General features: G+C 55.4%; 2 protein-coding genes across 2 annotated transcripts; one reads left to right on the top strand and one right to left on the bottom strand.

Moving 5' to 3' along the window:
- Positions 1 to 1,346: 1,346 nt before the first annotated feature.
- On the top strand, positions 1,347 to 4,845 carry LOC102456837 (uncharacterized). The gene is made up of 5 exons (XM_075918328.1): positions 1,347 to 1,484; positions 2,261 to 2,605; positions 3,453 to 3,578; positions 3,772 to 3,809; positions 4,098 to 4,845. Exons 1-5 carry the CDS (start codon positions 1,418 to 1,420, stop codon positions 4,197 to 4,199), a joined length of 678 nt encoding a protein of 225 aa, XP_075774443.1. The 5' UTR covers positions 1,347 to 1,417; the 3' UTR covers positions 4,200 to 4,845.
- Positions 4,846 to 13,349: 8,504 nt separating this feature from the next.
- On the bottom strand, positions 13,350 to 17,179 carry LOC106731324 (uncharacterized). Its single transcript, XM_075918323.1, has 5 exons — positions 17,041 to 17,179; positions 14,891 to 15,220; positions 14,610 to 14,678; positions 13,726 to 14,064; positions 13,350 to 13,582 (listed from the first exon to the last, which is right to left on the bottom strand). Exons 1-5 carry the CDS (start codon positions 17,105 to 17,107, stop codon positions 13,350 to 13,352), a joined length of 1,038 nt encoding a protein of 345 aa, XP_075774438.1. The 5' UTR covers positions 17,108 to 17,179.
- Between the last annotated feature and the right edge of the window lie 534 nt (positions 17,180 to 17,713).

The following is a 17,713-nucleotide window of genomic DNA, read 5'->3' as shown; positions in this document are numbered from 1 at the left end:
GCAAAATTCATGTCCCCATTGGACGCTGCAGGCCACTTCACACTTAATAGATACGTGGCAGGAAAACCAAAGTAGGGGTGTGACGGGACAGACCAGGCCCCGAGGCCGCCTGCTGGAGGCTTTGTAGTCCTGCCACACCTTCCCCAGAGAGACTATAGAGAAGTCCTCCAGGCAGGCTAGAGTGGCGTTGGAAGAAGCAGCCAATCATGGGCCAGGAAGGCCCTATAAAAGGAGTGGAGGAACAGAGACCTGGCGGTATGCAGGCCGGTGACTGGCTGGCTGAGAGCATGGTGCTCTGTGGGGAGAGTTTATTGGTGCCCACTGAGCTGTGTGAGGACTCTGGTGTAACGCCCTGAAGAAAAGGCTCAGACAGCGTCTCCAGGAGTGGACGCCTGGGGGCACTGCTCTTTTCCAAGAGGGGGAGACTGCTGAGGGCACCAAGATGTGCCCCTGCCAAAGGGGAACCCAGGGTGTGTGGGGGGATGTTGTGTTGTGTTGATTCACACACTGGCTGGTGCCTGATTCAGCCGGAGCTACCGAAGAAGGTTTGAACTGGAGAAAGGTCTGGCACACGCAAGGGGAGAGAGGGTTTGGGGGTCTGTGAAAAGCGAGTGAGGCCCCATTACCAGAGGAAAAGTGAGCAGGTGGCAACAGCTCCAAATAGACCCGACCATGAGGAATGGGAGAAATTTACCTGAGCGGGTCCGTCTATCCAATGACCAAATGCTGAGCTGACAGCTGCCCTTCTGAGATTTTGTATCATCACACACAGAGCAGGAGACCTGTCAGGACACCGCACCAGCGACTCCTGAGAGCCGCGGCCACGGGTGTGACTGTCGGCCACAGGCCGTGCTGCTGAAGACAAGGCCGGTTAGAAATGTCTCATGACAGAGCCGCCGAAAGGGGCGTGGGAAACCTGACAGGGCCGGACGCCAACCCTGGGTGGGAATTCGCGCCCGTCAGGCTCTTGGTCTGAGAACACAGCAGGGGCTGGTGGCCCACGGAGACACCAGCAGCCTCCCTGCTTCCCACCCCACACCTGGGTAGCTGGGGAGGTGCCAGGTAGGATGTCAGACACTACAGCTCAAAACACCCAGGCTAAGTAAGAGGTAAATCCTCTCCTGTCATGTGCTGTACAGGGGCTAGGAGACACAGAGGAGTGTGGCTGATTCTAGAAGGGCAATGGGACACACACACACACACATATACACACACACACACACACACAGACCCGGTCTCGCTCAGAGTTAACGAGACGCTCAGCTCCCCGCATCCGGCCCTCGGCCCCGGCCTCTCGCTGCAGCCATCTCACAGGTGCAGACCACAAAACTTTCCACCGCCCCTTGGGGCTGACGCTATCGGAGGAGGCTGAGCTGAGCTGAGCTGGCCCCGCCGAGCTGCCCAGAGAGCAGGGACCATGGAGCAGCTGCCAGCCCTGAGCCCCGTCCTCTGCATCCTCCTCCCCCTCTCCATCTGGGCAGCAGGTAATAATTGAATCCATCCACCCAGCCGCCTCCCTCACCCCCAGCTCCATCTCTGTCCTTCTGTCCCACCCCTAGATTCATTTTGGTCTGTCCATCTGTCTTCTCTTCCCACAACAAGCTCCATCTTTGGCTGTCCCTCTGTCCATCTATTCCACCCCCAGGTCCATTTCTCTCTGTTTATTTTGTCGTCCTCAGGGTTTCCCTGCTGGCTGGTTCATCCCATTTGGCCTTGATTGACTGGTTGATTGGATGAGATTTTCTGTCTTACGCTTTATCCCTTTCCTCCTGGCTCCCAACATTCTCTTGGCTGTTTTGACGGTCGCGGCCCGTGGAGCAGATATTCTCAGAGCAGGTCCACAATGACCACGGGAGTCCTTGGCTGAGGGGTGACAGCTAATTTACACCCATCTGTTTACCCGTGTCGTTGGGGGTCTGTTCTCCAATCCGTCTGACTTTGCGTTGCTCGGCACCCGAGTGTCACTCACCCCATGGAGTGAGATCCTCTTTTGCCTCTTGGCTGCTAGCGTTGCACGGAGCTGCGCTAAGTGATTGTGCGCCCGGCATCTCTGTGGGCATCTGTCGTACACACACTAGGCTGCTGTTGGGCAAATGTGGAGGCGGGAGCCCGGGGCAGTGTGTTATCAGCGGTGCTGTGCGCAATAGCGTGCTGGGAAAGAACACCGGGCCGCTCAGGGGTGGGGTGGCTGGGGCGTCTCCATCTTTTTTGTCCTCATTTTCCTTTGAGGGTACAATGTTCACTGCCCTGCCTCCCAAAGGTCTGGAAGTGCATCAGAGACCCCGCGCCTTCCAGACGTCTTCTGGCGACACTGCAATACTCAGCTGCTCCTTTGAGTTCAGACAAGGCAACGCAGCCAAAGTGACCTGGACCAGAGGGCTGGGAGACGTGGTCGTGCTGGAGTCTGCCCACCCCTTCTACAAGGGGCGGCTCAACATGTCCGGTTTGCGTCTGCTCCAGAAAGGGGAGGCCGTGCTGACCCTGCGGGACCTGGAGCCGCGGGACTCTGGCCTCTATCGGTGCCACATCAACATCCACCAGGGAGACAGCGGGACGGGACAGGGCACCGAGCTTAGCGTGACGGGGAGGAACCAGAGTGACCCAGGTGAGGCGTCCATGTTGCTCCCCACTCTGGCACTCCAAGTGCAGTCGCTGGGGGCCACAAGAGATGTTAAATCCTTGGATGCAATTGGCAGCTGCTTAAAACTCCCCAAGGTCACAGATTCCCCAACTTTGAGAGGTAGCTGCCCTCACCAAGTGAAGCCCCATCTCCTTCCTTCTGGGAAGGAAGCACTTGGGAACCCCTTCCAGAGGGATCCCCTGCCTCTTTGAGCTGGGAATAAAAAGAGGAAAAACAGGGCAATCTCTCAGAGCTCACCTCTCAGCCTCAGGCATGCACACGCAGACCTCTTCCAGGACACAAGAATCCAATGGTCGCCTTACGAAAGGTGATTATATTAACAGACCAGAAGGATAGACTTGGTAAAGTACATTGGTGGCTCAGTGGTACAGAGCCCCTGGGAAAAGAACAGAATAAAACACGGAGAAATGGTGTCTCTGGGACACAGCTTCAGAATGCAAATGTATGGAGGGGGAGGGGGGAAAACACAAGGACTTAGCCCAGAGAAGTTTAACTGAACAACAAAACAAAGGAAAGAACCTGATGGCAACTAAATAAACATTTCCCTGTTTACTTACAATCTGTGCTTCCAGGTCCAGGCCCAATATTCCTTGTAGGCGTTGGTGGTTCTGCCTGGATCAATTCTTCTTGTTCATCAACACCAAAGTTTAACTTGTTAGTCACCGAATGCTGGCCAGCCCTCCTCCTATCCATCACAGGAGAGGAATGGGGCAGGGGGCTTTTCCCCTCTAGTGGGCACCAGTCTGGGTCCAGGGCAGGGAGGGGCTGGCTCAGAAGGGGGAATCTCCCAACCCTGCTCTCCATCCCCCAGATAAAGAATGTAACCCCACGAAGTGTGATGCCCAGGAGGTCCTGTGCCCGGCTGCTATTGCCCTGGGACTTCTCCTCATCCTCAGCCTCATCCTGGTGGTCGCCCTTCTCCTGAAGAGATGCCGAGGTACCAACCCTTGGAGAGATCAAGTGGCCAGCTGCGGTGGTGCTGGCCAGGCTGTCTGCTCCTCCCTCCCTCCCCAAACTCCCTCCATCTCCTCCCCCATCTCTAGATCTCTGCAGCTTCTCTCCTCGCACCACTCTGTCACACACGCATGCTCCTCTGTTTTAACCTTCCTTTCCTCTCTCTTCCTCCACAGCGCTGCCCTGCTCACAGCCGTGCCGGCGGGAGACCCAGGTGAGATCTCAGGCTGGGCCCTCTTCCAGCTGGTGCTTAGTCCGGTCTCCGGGAGTCAATAATAACTGGTATAAGAAAGTGTGGGGAGATAACCCAGCACCCCTGCTCTAACCACTAGCCCCCACTTCCCTCCCGGAGCCAGGGAGAGATCCCAGGAATTCTGGCTCCCAGCCCCTCCACCCTGGGGTAACACTGGGGGATTTGGTCTCTGAAGCTGCCTAAATGAGCCAGAATTAAGTGACCAGATCTGGAGTGACAGAGTCCTCACTGAACGTCTTTCTAACACAGGGCCAGGGCAGTCGGGAGACCCAGGACTTGCACTACACAGAGATTATAGTCAAGACTCCAAGGCGCACGGAACAAATTTCCAGCCACGTCCAGCGGCGCTGAGTCCATCTGCCCCCAGAACCACCTGAGTCCCTCTCACCCAGCACCTTGCAGCCACGAGGGACTTCCCCAGAGGAGACGGCATTCATGTGGCATGAGGGACAGTAGAAGAAAATTATGGGAGTGCAAGCCCATGTGAACCCCAACAAAACCTGACTTGCCCTTCCTACTGCATCGTCTCTGGGTGAGAAAATCTCTTTGGGACCTTCCAAACCAGGGGATCATCTATGACGGCTTGGTTTTACCTCAGGAAATGCCTCGTCTGGTACCTCCGCCAGCTATATCACACCCCTGTGTGTTATTTCCTCATCCTCTTCCCAGTGACTTTGGCCTCCCTACCAAACACAAGCAGGTGGTTGCAATTAACAAGGCACCCGGTCCCTCCTAACTCAGCATGAAGAGTCCTCCGGGCATTTTGGTCAGGGTGGAATTGGTGTGAGCGGCCGACATGTTGGCTCCCGGAGGCTGGAGTTGTTCAAAGAACATGTGTTTTTTGATCTAACATTTAAATAATTTCTCTGTGTGAAAATCTGTTTTCTGAGATTTTTAAAATGCGGTTTGGTGATCACTTGTTTTCTCCAGTTCTTAATGTTGTTTCTTCCCTCTCCTTGCTGTACAATTTCTTGTTCAAAAACTCACCTGTTGTGTCTTTTGCAAATAATACTTTTTTTAAAAAAATGTTCATTTGTCTTTGTGAAGGCTCCTTCCCCACTCTGGCATGATGAAGGCAGAAGTGGGGGCCCCTAAAGTACTCCAAAACCTTCTTTGTCCAGGCCTTGGTATAAAACGTCCCCCCAAATCTTAAAAACCTAGATTTTGGGGATAAAAATCTGCTGCAACCACCCAAGTAATAAGAAAAATCGGGGAGAGATCACTTGGGAAATCTCACTCCTAAAGTAAAAACCAGGACACCAAAATTAACCCATAGCAGGTTAATAAAAGAGAAGAGAAAGAACTTTTATTATCACCACAATATTCCTGTTACAAGAATAATGGCTAGATCGAAAAGTCACAAATTAATATACTCATGGAGGGGAAACCCACCATAGGCCAAGACTTAATTACAAAGGAGAGCAAAACCCCATTTTTTTAAATGCACAGACGTCAGATTCCCATTTCCCAAACCATAAAACAATAAAACCTAACGGATTTATCTAGACTTTGCCCTACTTACAGCTAGTGACGAGTCTTTTCTTGGGGGGGGGGGAGACATTTTGTGTCTTCCTCCACAGTGGCTGGAGAGAAACGGCCCAGGGACAAAGGAGAGAAAAACCCAAAAATTCCTTTGTCCCAGTTTGAAATTCCTACCTACATTCCTATTGGCCGACTCTACCTGGCTTAGGTAAGGGACATAGTTAACCCCTTAGGCCCCAGGCTGCTGGCTAACCCTCTTGGTCATGACAGTCTTAGAAAATCATTTTTGTCCCATGAAAAGGTGAGGTTTTATAGCTGGAAAGTGGGGCTCTTGCCACCCCCATGCCCAGAAAATCCATTTTTTCCTGAAAAATGAAAACAAAGAAGAAATGTCGTGCAAAAGTGTTTTGTAAATGGGCAGGGGGAGAAGGAAAAAGAGAGAGAAAGGAGGAGGAGGAGCCCCTAGGATGCTTTTGGAATCTTGCCTCCGGGGGAGGGAAATCCATTTTCCTTCCGTGGAATGGCACCTCCCAAAAGGGAGCTGATGGCATCATTAACTAACCTGCCCAAGTCCTTTTGAGGTGAGGATCCATGGGGTAACCTGCTGCTTTGCCCCTGAATTCCTCAGGTGTTTATTGGCAACGCTTACAGGCAGCTGGATTCTCACCACCCCTTCTACTGGGGGCGGCTCCGGGTGTCCACTCTGAACGAGCACAGACAGGGGAGGGCGACGCTGAGTCTGGCCGAGCTGGAGCAGCGGGACTCTGGCCTCTATCGCTGCTGCGTCCAAATCAACAACGAGAGCACGGGGCTGGGAGGAGGCACCGAGCTGAGCGTGATGTGGAGAAACCAGAATGAGGCTGGTGAGAGTCGGGGGGATGGGGAATGGGGAACTGGGCCTGTCTCTCTAAGACGTTCTGACCCAGCCATAGGGACTGGCTTAGGCCAGGGAATAGGACATGGGCTGGTTCCATTGCGGAGCAGGCATCGGAAGTGTCTGAGCGATTCTAGTGCTGCGGGGGCCTTGTCAGGTGTAAGTTAAACGACCTCCTGGCTGATACGTGGCGGCTTTTCTACTGAGTTGTCGCTGGCTGCAGCTTGTGTGTGTCCCACATCCTGTTGGCACCTTGCAGCGAGAGAGGTGGTTAGAAACCCAGCCCCCCACTTCTCCCCAGAGCCACGGTGCTTGCACAGAAGGGAGGTCTCGTCTCTCTCGCTGCTCTTGCTGTTGGCCTGGGTCGGCTCCGAGCTCTCTGATCTGCGGAAGGTGAGGTTAGAAGCCGGCCCTGCTGACTCACTGTGGGGCAATCAGACTCCGGGGCAGCTGCGAAGGGTTCGCAAGAAGTGCAGGGGGAGCCCGGGGAAGTTTTCTGGCCGTGGTTGCTGAAGAAGAATTTGGTCACTTCATGCAGGGGCGTGTGGGAAGCGCACACAGTCCCTGAAGCAGAGGCACAGAGAAGCCCAAACACATCCAGATGTTGTTATGACCATAAGGGTTAGTCAGCAGCCTGGGAACTAAGGGGTTAATGATACCTAAGCCAGGTAGAGTCGGCCAAGAGGAATGGAGGTAGGAATTTCAAACTGGGACAAAGGAATTTTGGGCTTTTTCCCTCCTTTGTCTCTGGGCAATTCTTTCTCCAGCTGCCGAGGGGGACAGCCACTATGTCCCCCTCTAAAAAAAGACTCTTCACTAGCTGTAAGTAGGGTAAAAAGTTTAATAAATCCATTAGGTTTTATTGTTTTATGGTTTGGGAAAAGGGATCTGATGTCTGTGCATTTAAAAATGAGTTTTCCTGTTCTTTGTAACTAAGGTTTGCCCTATGGTCGGGTTTCTCCCATGAGAATATTAATTGGTGACTTTTCATTCTAGTCATCCTGCTTGCAACAGGAATATTGTGGTGATAATAAAAGTTCTTTCTATTCTCCTTTATTAACCTGGCAGTGCTTCATTTTTATGTCCTGCTTTTTACTTTGGGGGGGGTGAGATTTCTCAAGCGATCTCTCCCCTGATTTTTCTTATCATTACTTGGGTGATGGCAGTGGATTTTATCCCCAAAATCAAGGATTTTAGGATTTTGGGGGTCCTGATTTACATCCAGGGCTCAGAGATCAGACTCCAGCCCTGACTCTGCTGAGTCTGTGGTGTCACTCTGGTTCACACCAGGACCAGTGAGACCACAATGCAGTGCACCACAGAACTACACCGGAACTGGCTTCTTAGGGCTCTTTCCAGCTGAGGTTCTTGCTGATGTTCACACGCTTCCTTTTCTATAGGAGACGGAAAGGAAGAGACTCCAGATGCCAGCCCTGAACTCACTGTCTATAGAGCTGTGGTTCCTCTCGCAGGTGTCAGCATCGTCATCCTCGTTGCCACCCTCCTGCTGCGCAGACGCACAGGTATTTACTCTTCCCGCCGTGCTCCCTCCATCTGCCTGGGCCCCCCTCCTTTGGCATTCACGTCTCTTCATTCCTACTGGTGCAAGGGGGCTGGCAGCCTCCGACGTACATTCCCCGTCCTCTGTTCAGTCTGTACGTCTCCGTTCAGCTCTGCCGCCAGTAACCCTCACCTCCTCCTTTCCTCCCCAGCCGCCGTCCCAGACACCCAGCAGCAGCCGCCGGCCGAGGTGAGACCGTTAATATCAGAGCATGCATTTAACTGGGTGGTGTTGTCCATGTCCAGCCAGCGCTGATGTGTGATCTTGTGCCTCTAGTAGAAACCTGACCTGTAGAACGTGTGAGGGGAGCGTTAGCACTTAGATATCACAGTCACGGAACTGCAAAAGAATCAGAGATTATCTGTCATCTAAAACCAGACGTTTTCTACACTGAGGTCTGCAGGGGAGACATCAACTCATCTAGGTACTTGCCTAGTTCTACAGCAGGCCACATAAAAAGCCCCAGCAAACAAGCGAACGTTTCACACAGACAGTCCCTTGTTTCTGCTGCTCGCTGTACACTACCCCCTGCAAGGTCGGTACGGTATTGAGATGGCAGTGGATCGAGCGGAGAAGGACGTGGCACGTTTGAGAAGCTCCGTCATTTTGCAGTCAGAGCTCGGCTGTGGCCCATTTGTATTCTGAGGTCTGACCTTGCAAGCCAGGAGTTTTTGTGTGACGTGACAGGTGGGGGAATGTGAGACAGATTAGGGCCCTGAAAGGGGTAGAGGAATCTAGGAAGGCGGAGACCCAGACAGATAGACGTGCACAGGTGGGGTAGACAGACGTGTGTATGTACAATCCGGTCTGCAGAAAAATAGACAGATACAATCTCTGCTAGTCCAGCCCTGGGCTGCGTTCCCCACACACACAGCCCAGCGGGTGCCTCTCAGTCCCTCCCTGTAGCCACTGGGGGGGTTCATCTTTCTGCGGACTGAGTGGCACGGGTGTGGCTGTGTGCGCTGTGGAGAGGGGCACACAGGGCTCCCACCACACCACTGGGGTGTGTGTCCATTTCATGCCCTTCCTCCTTAATTGCAGGGCAGGAAAGTCGGCAGCGGGAGGTAGAGCCCGGATGACTGGGTGTGTGTCTCCAACAGGGGAAAAGCAGAGCCGGCGATGGCGTGAGCGAGTGGCTGCACTATGGCAAGATCACGTTCCAGGCTCCCGCTTATCCAGAATACACCTCCATCCGGCCCCGGCAGCTCTGAAGCGCCAGACCCGGCCATGAAGGGAAGGGAGATGCAGGGAATGGACGGGGTTCCGGCATCGTACCGCCCTGGAGGCATCTCCCAGGGTCAGTGCCGGCTCAGTCAGCGGTTTGAGCCTTTTACTTCTGGAGTGTTATTTACAGATGACCTCACGGACAGACGTGAGAGACTGTGCCACACCCAGCCCTCCCTCCACACTGGTGAGAAGTTAGAACCCATCTCCTCACCTCCCCTCCAACACCCGTGTTCCCTGTGCCCCCCAGCCCCCCTCACACAGGGGAGAGGTTATAACCCATCCCCCACCTCCCCTCACACACCCCAGTGCTCCCTGTGCCCCCCAGCCCCCCCCTTACACAGGGGAGACGTTATAACCCGTCCCCCACCTCCCCTCACACACCCCAGTGCTCCCTGTGCCCCCCCAGTCCCCCCTCACACTGGGGAGAGGTTATAACCCATCCCCCACCTCCCTTTACACACCCCAGTGCTCCCTGTGCCCCACCAGCCCCCCCTCACACTGGGGAGAGGTTATAACCCATCTCACCAACTCCAGACAGGTTCTCCCTGTCCCAAAGGACCAGCCACTATCCCAGGTCAATTGATACCTCAGATCTCACCCAAGGGAGCACGCTGGGCCCGTTGGTTCGAACGCAAAAGTTTATCATTAAAAGGAAAGAAAATGTCGAGAGTGGGATGGTTCAGGAAAGCACCTTCCACCCATCAGTCCCCAAGTTCTTGGTGCAGGCTCAGAGCGGAGAGGGAACAAGCTGCCGGCTTACAAGTCTCTGGAGCACGTCCTGTGTGAGGACGGATCCGCAAATCCATCCCGGCCCTCAGCCCATAGCAAAGGCGTTTTTTGGTAGCGGGCCGGAGCGAAGACAACGATGGAGACGCCTTCGTGGTACTTTCATAACCTTGCCCTGTGGGGAGGAAAATCCATCATTCTCCTGGTGGCTGGTGCTTCCCAAACTTAAAACAGAGAAAATCACAGAATCATAGAACACTAGGACTGGAAGGGACCTTGAGAGTCACCGAGTCCAGTCCCCTGCTCTCATGGCAGGACCAAATACCGTCTAGAGAGACATTTATCTAACCTGCTCTTCAGTATCTCCACAGATGGGGATTCCACAACCTCCCTGGGCAATTTATTCCAGTTTAACCACTCTGACAGTTAGGAACTTTTTCCTAATGTCCAACCTAAACCTCCCTTGCTGCAGTTTAAGCCCATTGCTTCTTGTTCTAGCCTCAGAGGCCAAGATGAACAAATTTTCTCCCTCCTCCTTGCAACACCCTTTTAGATACCTGAAAAGTGCTATCAAATCGCTGGGAACAACACTTAGACGGTGAAGGGGAGGCCGAGAGGCATCCGGAGCCGTTCAAACCAAGCCACAAAAATAAAGAAAAATACCCTGATCGCAACTATATTCACTTTTCCCCCTCATGATCCCTTCTTGGTTCAGTCCACTTCCATTCTCCGAATTCCTTGGGGGCATGGGAGCCCTGCCTGGGTTTAAATCATTCGGTGTCTCTCCACTCCTGGTTTAACTCCCCCACACAAAGAAAGCAGGCAGGGAACCTAGATCCAATTCAAATTTCATCACCCTATGCCCACTGGTTCTTCTGGTCCCTGCCAACACCCTTCCTAGCTACCTGAGTTTAACCCCTTAGTTGCCAGGTGCTGGGCAGCCCTCCTCCTGTCCATCCCACCCCACACAATAGGTGGTCGACGCCTGCCGCTGTCTCCCAGACAGGAGACACGTACAATGTAAGTACAGAGCCCGTATTCGTAACTTTACGCAGCAGAGACAGAATCCGCTAAGCCCAAACTTTCATTTGACACCTCACCTGGCCCACTTTGCACTGAATTTGGGGCAAACACACCACAGTGGGCGCAGCCAGGCCTGCTCATATTACAATCCAATAACGTCACAGCCCTCTCGCCCACAGGGGGGTACGGCACAGCCGAGGAGCCTGACTTACACAAAAAGGCTACATCGACACTGCACGCTTATTTCAGAATACGCTATTCTGGAAGAAACACTCGGAAATAGCTTATTGTGAAACAGTGCGTTTACCCTACAGGGATGCATGGAAATGAGTCGGAGGCAGGCTCCCTGAATGTGGACACGCTCTCTCACGTTAGAGCCCCAGGAGGCGCTGTGGAGTAATTTCGAAATAGCAACACTGGAGCATCCACACTACAGCTACTCTGAAATAGCTATTTCGGAAGAGGTGTTATTCCTCGTGGAATGAGGTTTACAAACGCCGAAATAAGCTGTCCGTTATTTCGAAATTATTTCGAAATAACCAGCTAGCTGTGCAGAGGCTCGCAGCGTTATTTCAGAATAGCGTCTGTTATTCCGAAATAACGCTGCTTTGTAGACACACCCAAAGAGGCCTCCAAATGTCTCAGCAGTGCCTCATGGGAGATGTAGTTCTCTCATTCTGCATGGGGGCATGCGCCTTCGCTGGACTACCCTTCCCACAACGGCCCCGTTCATTTCACCAAATGAAATTGATGGGTAGCAGGTTTAAAACTAATAAAAGAAAGTTCTTCTTCACACAGCGTGTAGTCAACCTGTGGAACTACTTGCCAGAGGAGGCTGTGAAGGCTAGGACTAGAACAGAGTGTAAAGAGAAGCTAGATAATTTCATGGAGGTTAGGTCCATAAAAGGCTATTAGCCAGGGGATAAAATGGTGTCCCTGGCCTCTGTTTGTCAGAGGCTGGAGAGGGATGGCAGGAGACAAATCGCTTGATCATTGTCTTCGGTCCACCCTCTCTGGGGCACCTGGTGCTGGTCACTGTGGGCAGACAGGATACTGGGCTAGAAGGACCTTTGGTCTGACCCAGTATGGCCGTTCTTATGTTAGGAGCCCCCGGCTGTGATGTCTCATGGGAGATGTCGTCTGGCCTGCAGGGAACGAGGCCCTGGCAGGACAACCCCCACAGGCACCGCACTGAATCCAAACCGTTCGGCTTTTGAGGTTTCGCCCAAATGTTGAGCTTCTCCGCAGCAAATAGTGAAAGCGAAAAAGATGTGTGCTGATATTGCCAGCTCTAAATCTGAGATTCATTTTCTTTTCCTGACGCCTTTCTCGAAAGACCAAAACCGAGCAGCGGAAAGGCGTTTCTAGGTCACGACCAACGGGGCGTCCTGTACGGCCGTGCGCCGGGACGTTATCGAACAGCATCAAGCAGGCCAAGCGAGCGAGGGGAGGGGCTGTCAATGAACCACAGGGAGGAGCGGCAGCAGGAAGCAAAAGCGTCCGCTTGTCAGGAAACAAAAGACCCTGCGCTGTTGACTTTGCAGACACAGAGCCGTATGCTGGTCTCAGGGACCCAGAGCTAACTCCAGAGCCACCACCCTGCTGTCAATCCAGGGCTAGGATTCCATTCTCACTGAATTCAGGGGACACCGCCGGAGCCAATGGAGTCGCAGACACGTTCCGATCTCACTTCCTGTGGGGTACATTTGGAGTCAGGGCCCGAGTCTGATCCTCGAAGTGTTTACATGGGCAATTAAAGAATCTAGATCCCTTAGAACAAAGTCATGACTAGCACCACAAAGCCGCCAGGGAGGGACCAATGTTTATTCTCACTTAAAAACTCCAGATCAAATAGAATCCAAACAACAATTGAGATTCATTTCTCCCCCAGACCAGTCAATGCAGCTAAATCCCCGGACGCCCACTCTGTTCCTATAAAGCCCAGAATCCGGCCCCCCCATGGGGTGTGTCATGGCCGCAGGGAACGTATTGATTTGTGGTACCCGCAGCCGGAGGCGAAAGAGTCCCGCGTGTGCACACTCAAGGCCGGAGGCTGGGGGGATCCTGCTTTTCCAGACCTGGTTTTCCGTTATGAAAGACGCACCATGGGCCAAGGCAGCTTTCCTTGGGGTCGGCATAGTTAACGTTTATTTCTTTAAAAAACAACAAATGGTCTGGTAGCACTTTATAGACTAACAAAACTCCGGTCGTCTGAGGAAGTGGGCGGTGCCCACGAAAGCTCATGAGACCATCTCCATGTGTTGTTAGTCTGTAAAGTGCTACCGGACCCCTTGTTGCTGTTTAAGTGTATCCTGTACAGACTAACTCGGCCACCCCTCTGAAGCTTTCGTTAATTTGTCTGGCATTAGAAACAGAGCCACCCTCCCCCCCATCAGCTAATCTTTAAGGTATTTATCTGCCAAACCACTAGAGTTTTCAGGGACCTGGTGGTTTCGGCAGGTCAGAGCCAGTCTTTGGTCCGGGAACCTGGGAACAGACCGAGAGTGTCACTGAAGAGATGGTGGAGGGGGATGCTACAGGGGATGGAGCCCTGTCAAAACCAGAGAGAGGGAGAGTGAGTTTCCCTCAGGACTGCATGCAGCCACCTCTAAGGAGAGGAAGGACTTGCGACTGGCTCTGGGGTGGAGCAAGGGCTGCCGAGTGGCCCACACAGCAACGCCGTGCGACCGTTTGGAACAGGAAGTGACGGCGGATTCCGCGCAGAGCCGGCATCGCTCCGAGGCTGCAGGCTGAGGATGATCCCCAGGGAGAAGAGAATGGTGAGCGAGAGGGAGACGATGGCTCGGTAGTAGAGGGGTTCGTGTCCCAGTAGGACCCTGCCTAGAGCAGAAAAAAGGGGTTAGGAGGGTTGGGGGATGCTGCACCCCTGAGACAGTCCCGGGGGCGGATAGAAGCAGGCACCCCCTAGGGGGTACAAGACCCGCACCCCGTTTCCTGCCCCCAAGGGCTGGATGGGGTCTCACTCTGGTTTGTTGGCATCACGCTCAGCTGGGTGCCTCCTCCCAGCCCCGACTGCCCCCCGTGGGTCTGGACGCAGCAGCGATAGAGGCCGGAGTCCCGCTCCTGCAGCTCGGCCAGGCTCAGTGTCGCCCTCCCCTGCCTGTGCTCGTCCAGCCGGGACACCCGGAGCCGCCCCCGGTAGAAGGGGTGATGAGAATCCAGCTCCACGTCCTCTCCGGATCCCCAGAGCCAAAGCACCTTCACTCTCGCATCCTTTCCGGTCTCAAACGTGCAGCTCAGGGTCACGTTCTCCCCGGCCGTCGCGCTGAGGGACCGGGGCAGCTGGGAGACGCTCAGAGCATCTGGGGATGAGAGAACCCGCGTCACACAACAGGCAGCGCCGAGCGACGGGACAGACCCGCCCTGGCCTTTGGGGAGAGCAGCAGCCGCTGTGTGGTGTGTGCAGGGCAAAACTTTCACCTCCCTCTAGTGTAGTAGCAACATCTGTCACTCCTGGATCCTCCTCCCTCCACCCCTCCCTCTGTGCATCCATCCACTGATCCTATCTCCATCCATCCATCCATCCATCCATCCATCCTCCCACCTTACCTCCCTCCCTCCCTCCATCTGTCCATCCATCCATCCACCCACCCTACCTCCCCCCATTCTTCCTCGCTTCCTCCCTCCTCTCACCTTAGCTCCATCCATCCATTCTCCAGTCCTACTTCCATCCCCCCACCCTTTCTTCCTACATCCTGTCCATTCAGCCAGCCATCCCCCATTTCTATCCTTGCCCCCCTCAATCCCCACCGCTCTACCTAGCCCCAGAGTGGAGCTGCCAGGCCGGGGGCTGGAACCGTCCCGCTGTTTGTTGACCCCACGAGCCACGACTCCGCGGGAAACGCACCTGGGTTCTGCGGCGACCCGCCGACGTCGGGGATCTGCCCCCTGCAGCCGGCGGGAATTGCTGCCGCGGCTTCGTGGACATGAAATAGAGAAGGAGAGTTTAGCACCGGTGATACAAAAACGAAGGGCCCAACCGCACAGCATCCCCGGGCTGGGAACAGAGCTCACGTCCCCCAGGATGCCACACAATGGGAATGGGGGGTTAGGAGATTTGTGGGCTGGAGCCCCATAGAGGGGACAGGCCCCTGCCCCCCCTGAACCACCTCCTGTCCCGCAAATTACCTCTGCCCGTCACAGTCAGCGCGGTGCCGGTGCCCGTCTCCTGCTGGCCCTGCGGGTGGGTGATGTAGCAGCGGTAGAGATCAGAGTCCCGCTCCGTCAGCTCCGACAGGGTCACCGTGGCCTCCGCCCGGCCCTGCTGTTGCCGCTGGCCCTCGTCCAGCCGCCCCCGGTAGAAGGGGTGGGAGGGGTCCAGCACCGCAGCCTCCCCGGAGCCCCGGGCCCAAGTGACTTGGGCCCTGCTCCGGTTGTGGCTGGGGAAGCTGCAGCTCAGGGTGATGCTGCCCCCGGCCGGGGCGCTCGCTGTGGTGGGGAGCTGCTGGACCCCCAGGCCTGCGGGGAGTAGAGCGAGCCACGTGTCGGACAGTGGCCAGGGCCTGGGCCACCCCTTGGGGCCATGCGGTGCTGCGTCCGCCTGTCCGTCCCCCGGCCGTTCTGCAGCAGGGTCTGTCTGTCATCTCGCACTCGATCCCTCTACCCAGACCTTGTCCACTCTGTCTTTGGCACTTTCTGCCCATCCTCCATTGGTGCTGTCCATCCATCCCCCTTCAACTCTGTCCATCCGTCCCCCTCAGCCCTTTCCATCTGTCCATCCTCAGCTCTGTCCATTCTTGGCTTGGTCCATCCATTCCCCCTTGGCCCTGTCCATCCATCCCTCCTTGGTGCTGTGCATCCGTTCCCTCTTGGCTCGGTCCATCCGTCCGTCCTTAGTGCTGTCTGTCCACCCAACTGACCATCCAGCCAGCTGCCCATCCTCTACTCCCCCTGCCCACCCATCCATCCACTCGTCTGTCCACCCTACTGCTCCGTCCGTCCATCCATCTTCTGATCTGTCCGCCCATCCGCCCCTAGCCTGAACTGCCTGACTCGGCCCGCTCTGCCCACGCTGAAGCCCCGGGAATGACGTTTGCACATTTGTACAGCTCATTGCTGGGCAGCGCAAGTGACTGTGGGAGAAAGAACCTGACGCAGGGGCCTGAACCAAAGTCTGAGTCACGGCCAGGCCCTGTCACCAGCTGAAGTTTGCCTGCCAGCCTGTGTCTCTTGGCACAGCTAGAAGCGCAGGGAGAACGTAAATACATCCCGCCAGGCCAGGCCAGGGACACCCAGCAGAGCGCCTGATAAAAGGGCTGGAAACAAGAGGAGGGAAAGCAGCAGGGTGGACAGTGGCGGCTCTGGAGGAAGGTCCGAGGGGATGCACCAAACGTGTCATTAAGGCATGAAGTAGGTACCAAAGTTGGTTCATTTCCGTCTATAAATGTCAGGGCACCTCCACTTAACTCCTAGGCCGGCCGAGGGGGCGTGAGTGAAATCCGTAATATCGACGGAGCCATGTCTATCGTCCTGGGTACAAGCACGTCAGCTGGCTACCGACGACTCAACATCCTTTGTTGAGCAAGAAACTTGACTTGGGCGTCTTATCAGAGTCTGCAGCGGCTCTCGTGAGGTCTGTTACGCTAGTGACCTGCGCAGCGCTGGCCCGATTTACTGAGGGAGCCTACGGAAACGCAGGCAGCCGAACGTGGAGCATCCCTGCTGGAGGAGGTGACCCGTTAGGGCACCACAACGGCGCATCCTGAATGTACGGTATCGCTGTCCTGACCGACCGCAGCAACTGTGCGGCTCCTAGAGCGCTCGGGAGAGTGGAGCTGTGAGGAGGAAGTTGCTCTAACCCTTCGCGATGGCTGACTTGACAGTCCAATAACCCACCCATCCCCCTATCCCCCCACGAATCCATCCATGAACCTCCCCCCCTTCTCCTCCGGTTCTCCCCCTTCATCCCCATGCTACCCCTGCTGTGTCTATCCAGCCGTCCTCTGCTCTCCCTGGATCCTGTGAGCACCTCTCCCGCTACACACCCGTATCTCACTCCATCCGTCTGTGCTCACGTCTAACTCCACTATTACCAGCTCTGGGAGGGGAGTGGGAGCTAGTGGTTAGAACGCAGGGGGCTCAGAGCCAGGACTCCTGGGTTCTCTCCCCGGCTTTGAGGGGAGCGGAGGCTAGTGGTTTGGGGGAGGGGGCTGGGTTCTAGCCTGGCTCTAGCAGGGCAGTGGGGGCTAGTGGTTAGAGCAAGGGAGCTGGGAGCCAGGATGCCTGGGTTCTACCTCTATCCTTCCTCCCTCCTCCCCATAAATCCGAGCTCATCTTACCAGCCACTGTTGTGGGGCTGAGGAAGATGCCGAAGCAGACGATGCTCCAGGCCAGTAACCGCTCCATGTTTCCCCCCCAGGCTGGGAGCTGCTCCAGGTATCACAGACCGGGAGGGTCGAGCAGCCGGGATGTGGCAACAGCCAGAAATGGCCGCCCTGGTGTGAGCAGCCCGGGCGCTCAATGGAAACTCTTGTGGCTGGCGAGGGGGAGGCGCCAGGTCACTGGGGCTGTGGGCAGGGGGGTGTGAAAGTGAAACTGACTGGGGGCCTTGCTCTCAGCAGCAGGGTGGGCTCGGTTCTGCCTCCCCGGGGCTCTGCGCCTCTCTCACGCAGCTGCTGGGCCGCCCCCTGGCCATGGCGTCCTGACCTCTCCTGGCTGCCTGCCCCGAGATAATCCCAGAGGGGCTGCTGGGTCCGGGGAAAGCCGAGGAGATCAGCTTTTGCAGGGGCAGCAGGGAGCTGAGGGCTCCTGGAGGGGTGGAGACCGGGTGCCGGGGTGGAGCTGGAGGTGAGGGAGGTGCAAAGGGAAAATGGGATGCGCAGGATGGAAAGAAAGAGCATAATGCGGGGGGGACATGCAGCTGTAGACAGACAGAAGCGTGTTACAGCCTGATGGATGGATGGAAACAGGGCCTAACCACAAACAGGGGGCAGGCCGGCCGGTTAGGGCTTG

Source organism: Pelodiscus sinensis, unplaced genomic scaffold, assembly GCF_049634645.1.
Source record: "Pelodiscus sinensis isolate JC-2024 unplaced genomic scaffold, ASM4963464v1 ctg87, whole genome shotgun sequence".
NCBI lineage: Eukaryota > Metazoa > Chordata > Testudines > Trionychidae > Pelodiscus > Pelodiscus sinensis.
This window is presented reverse-complemented; position numbering and strand designations above follow the sequence as displayed.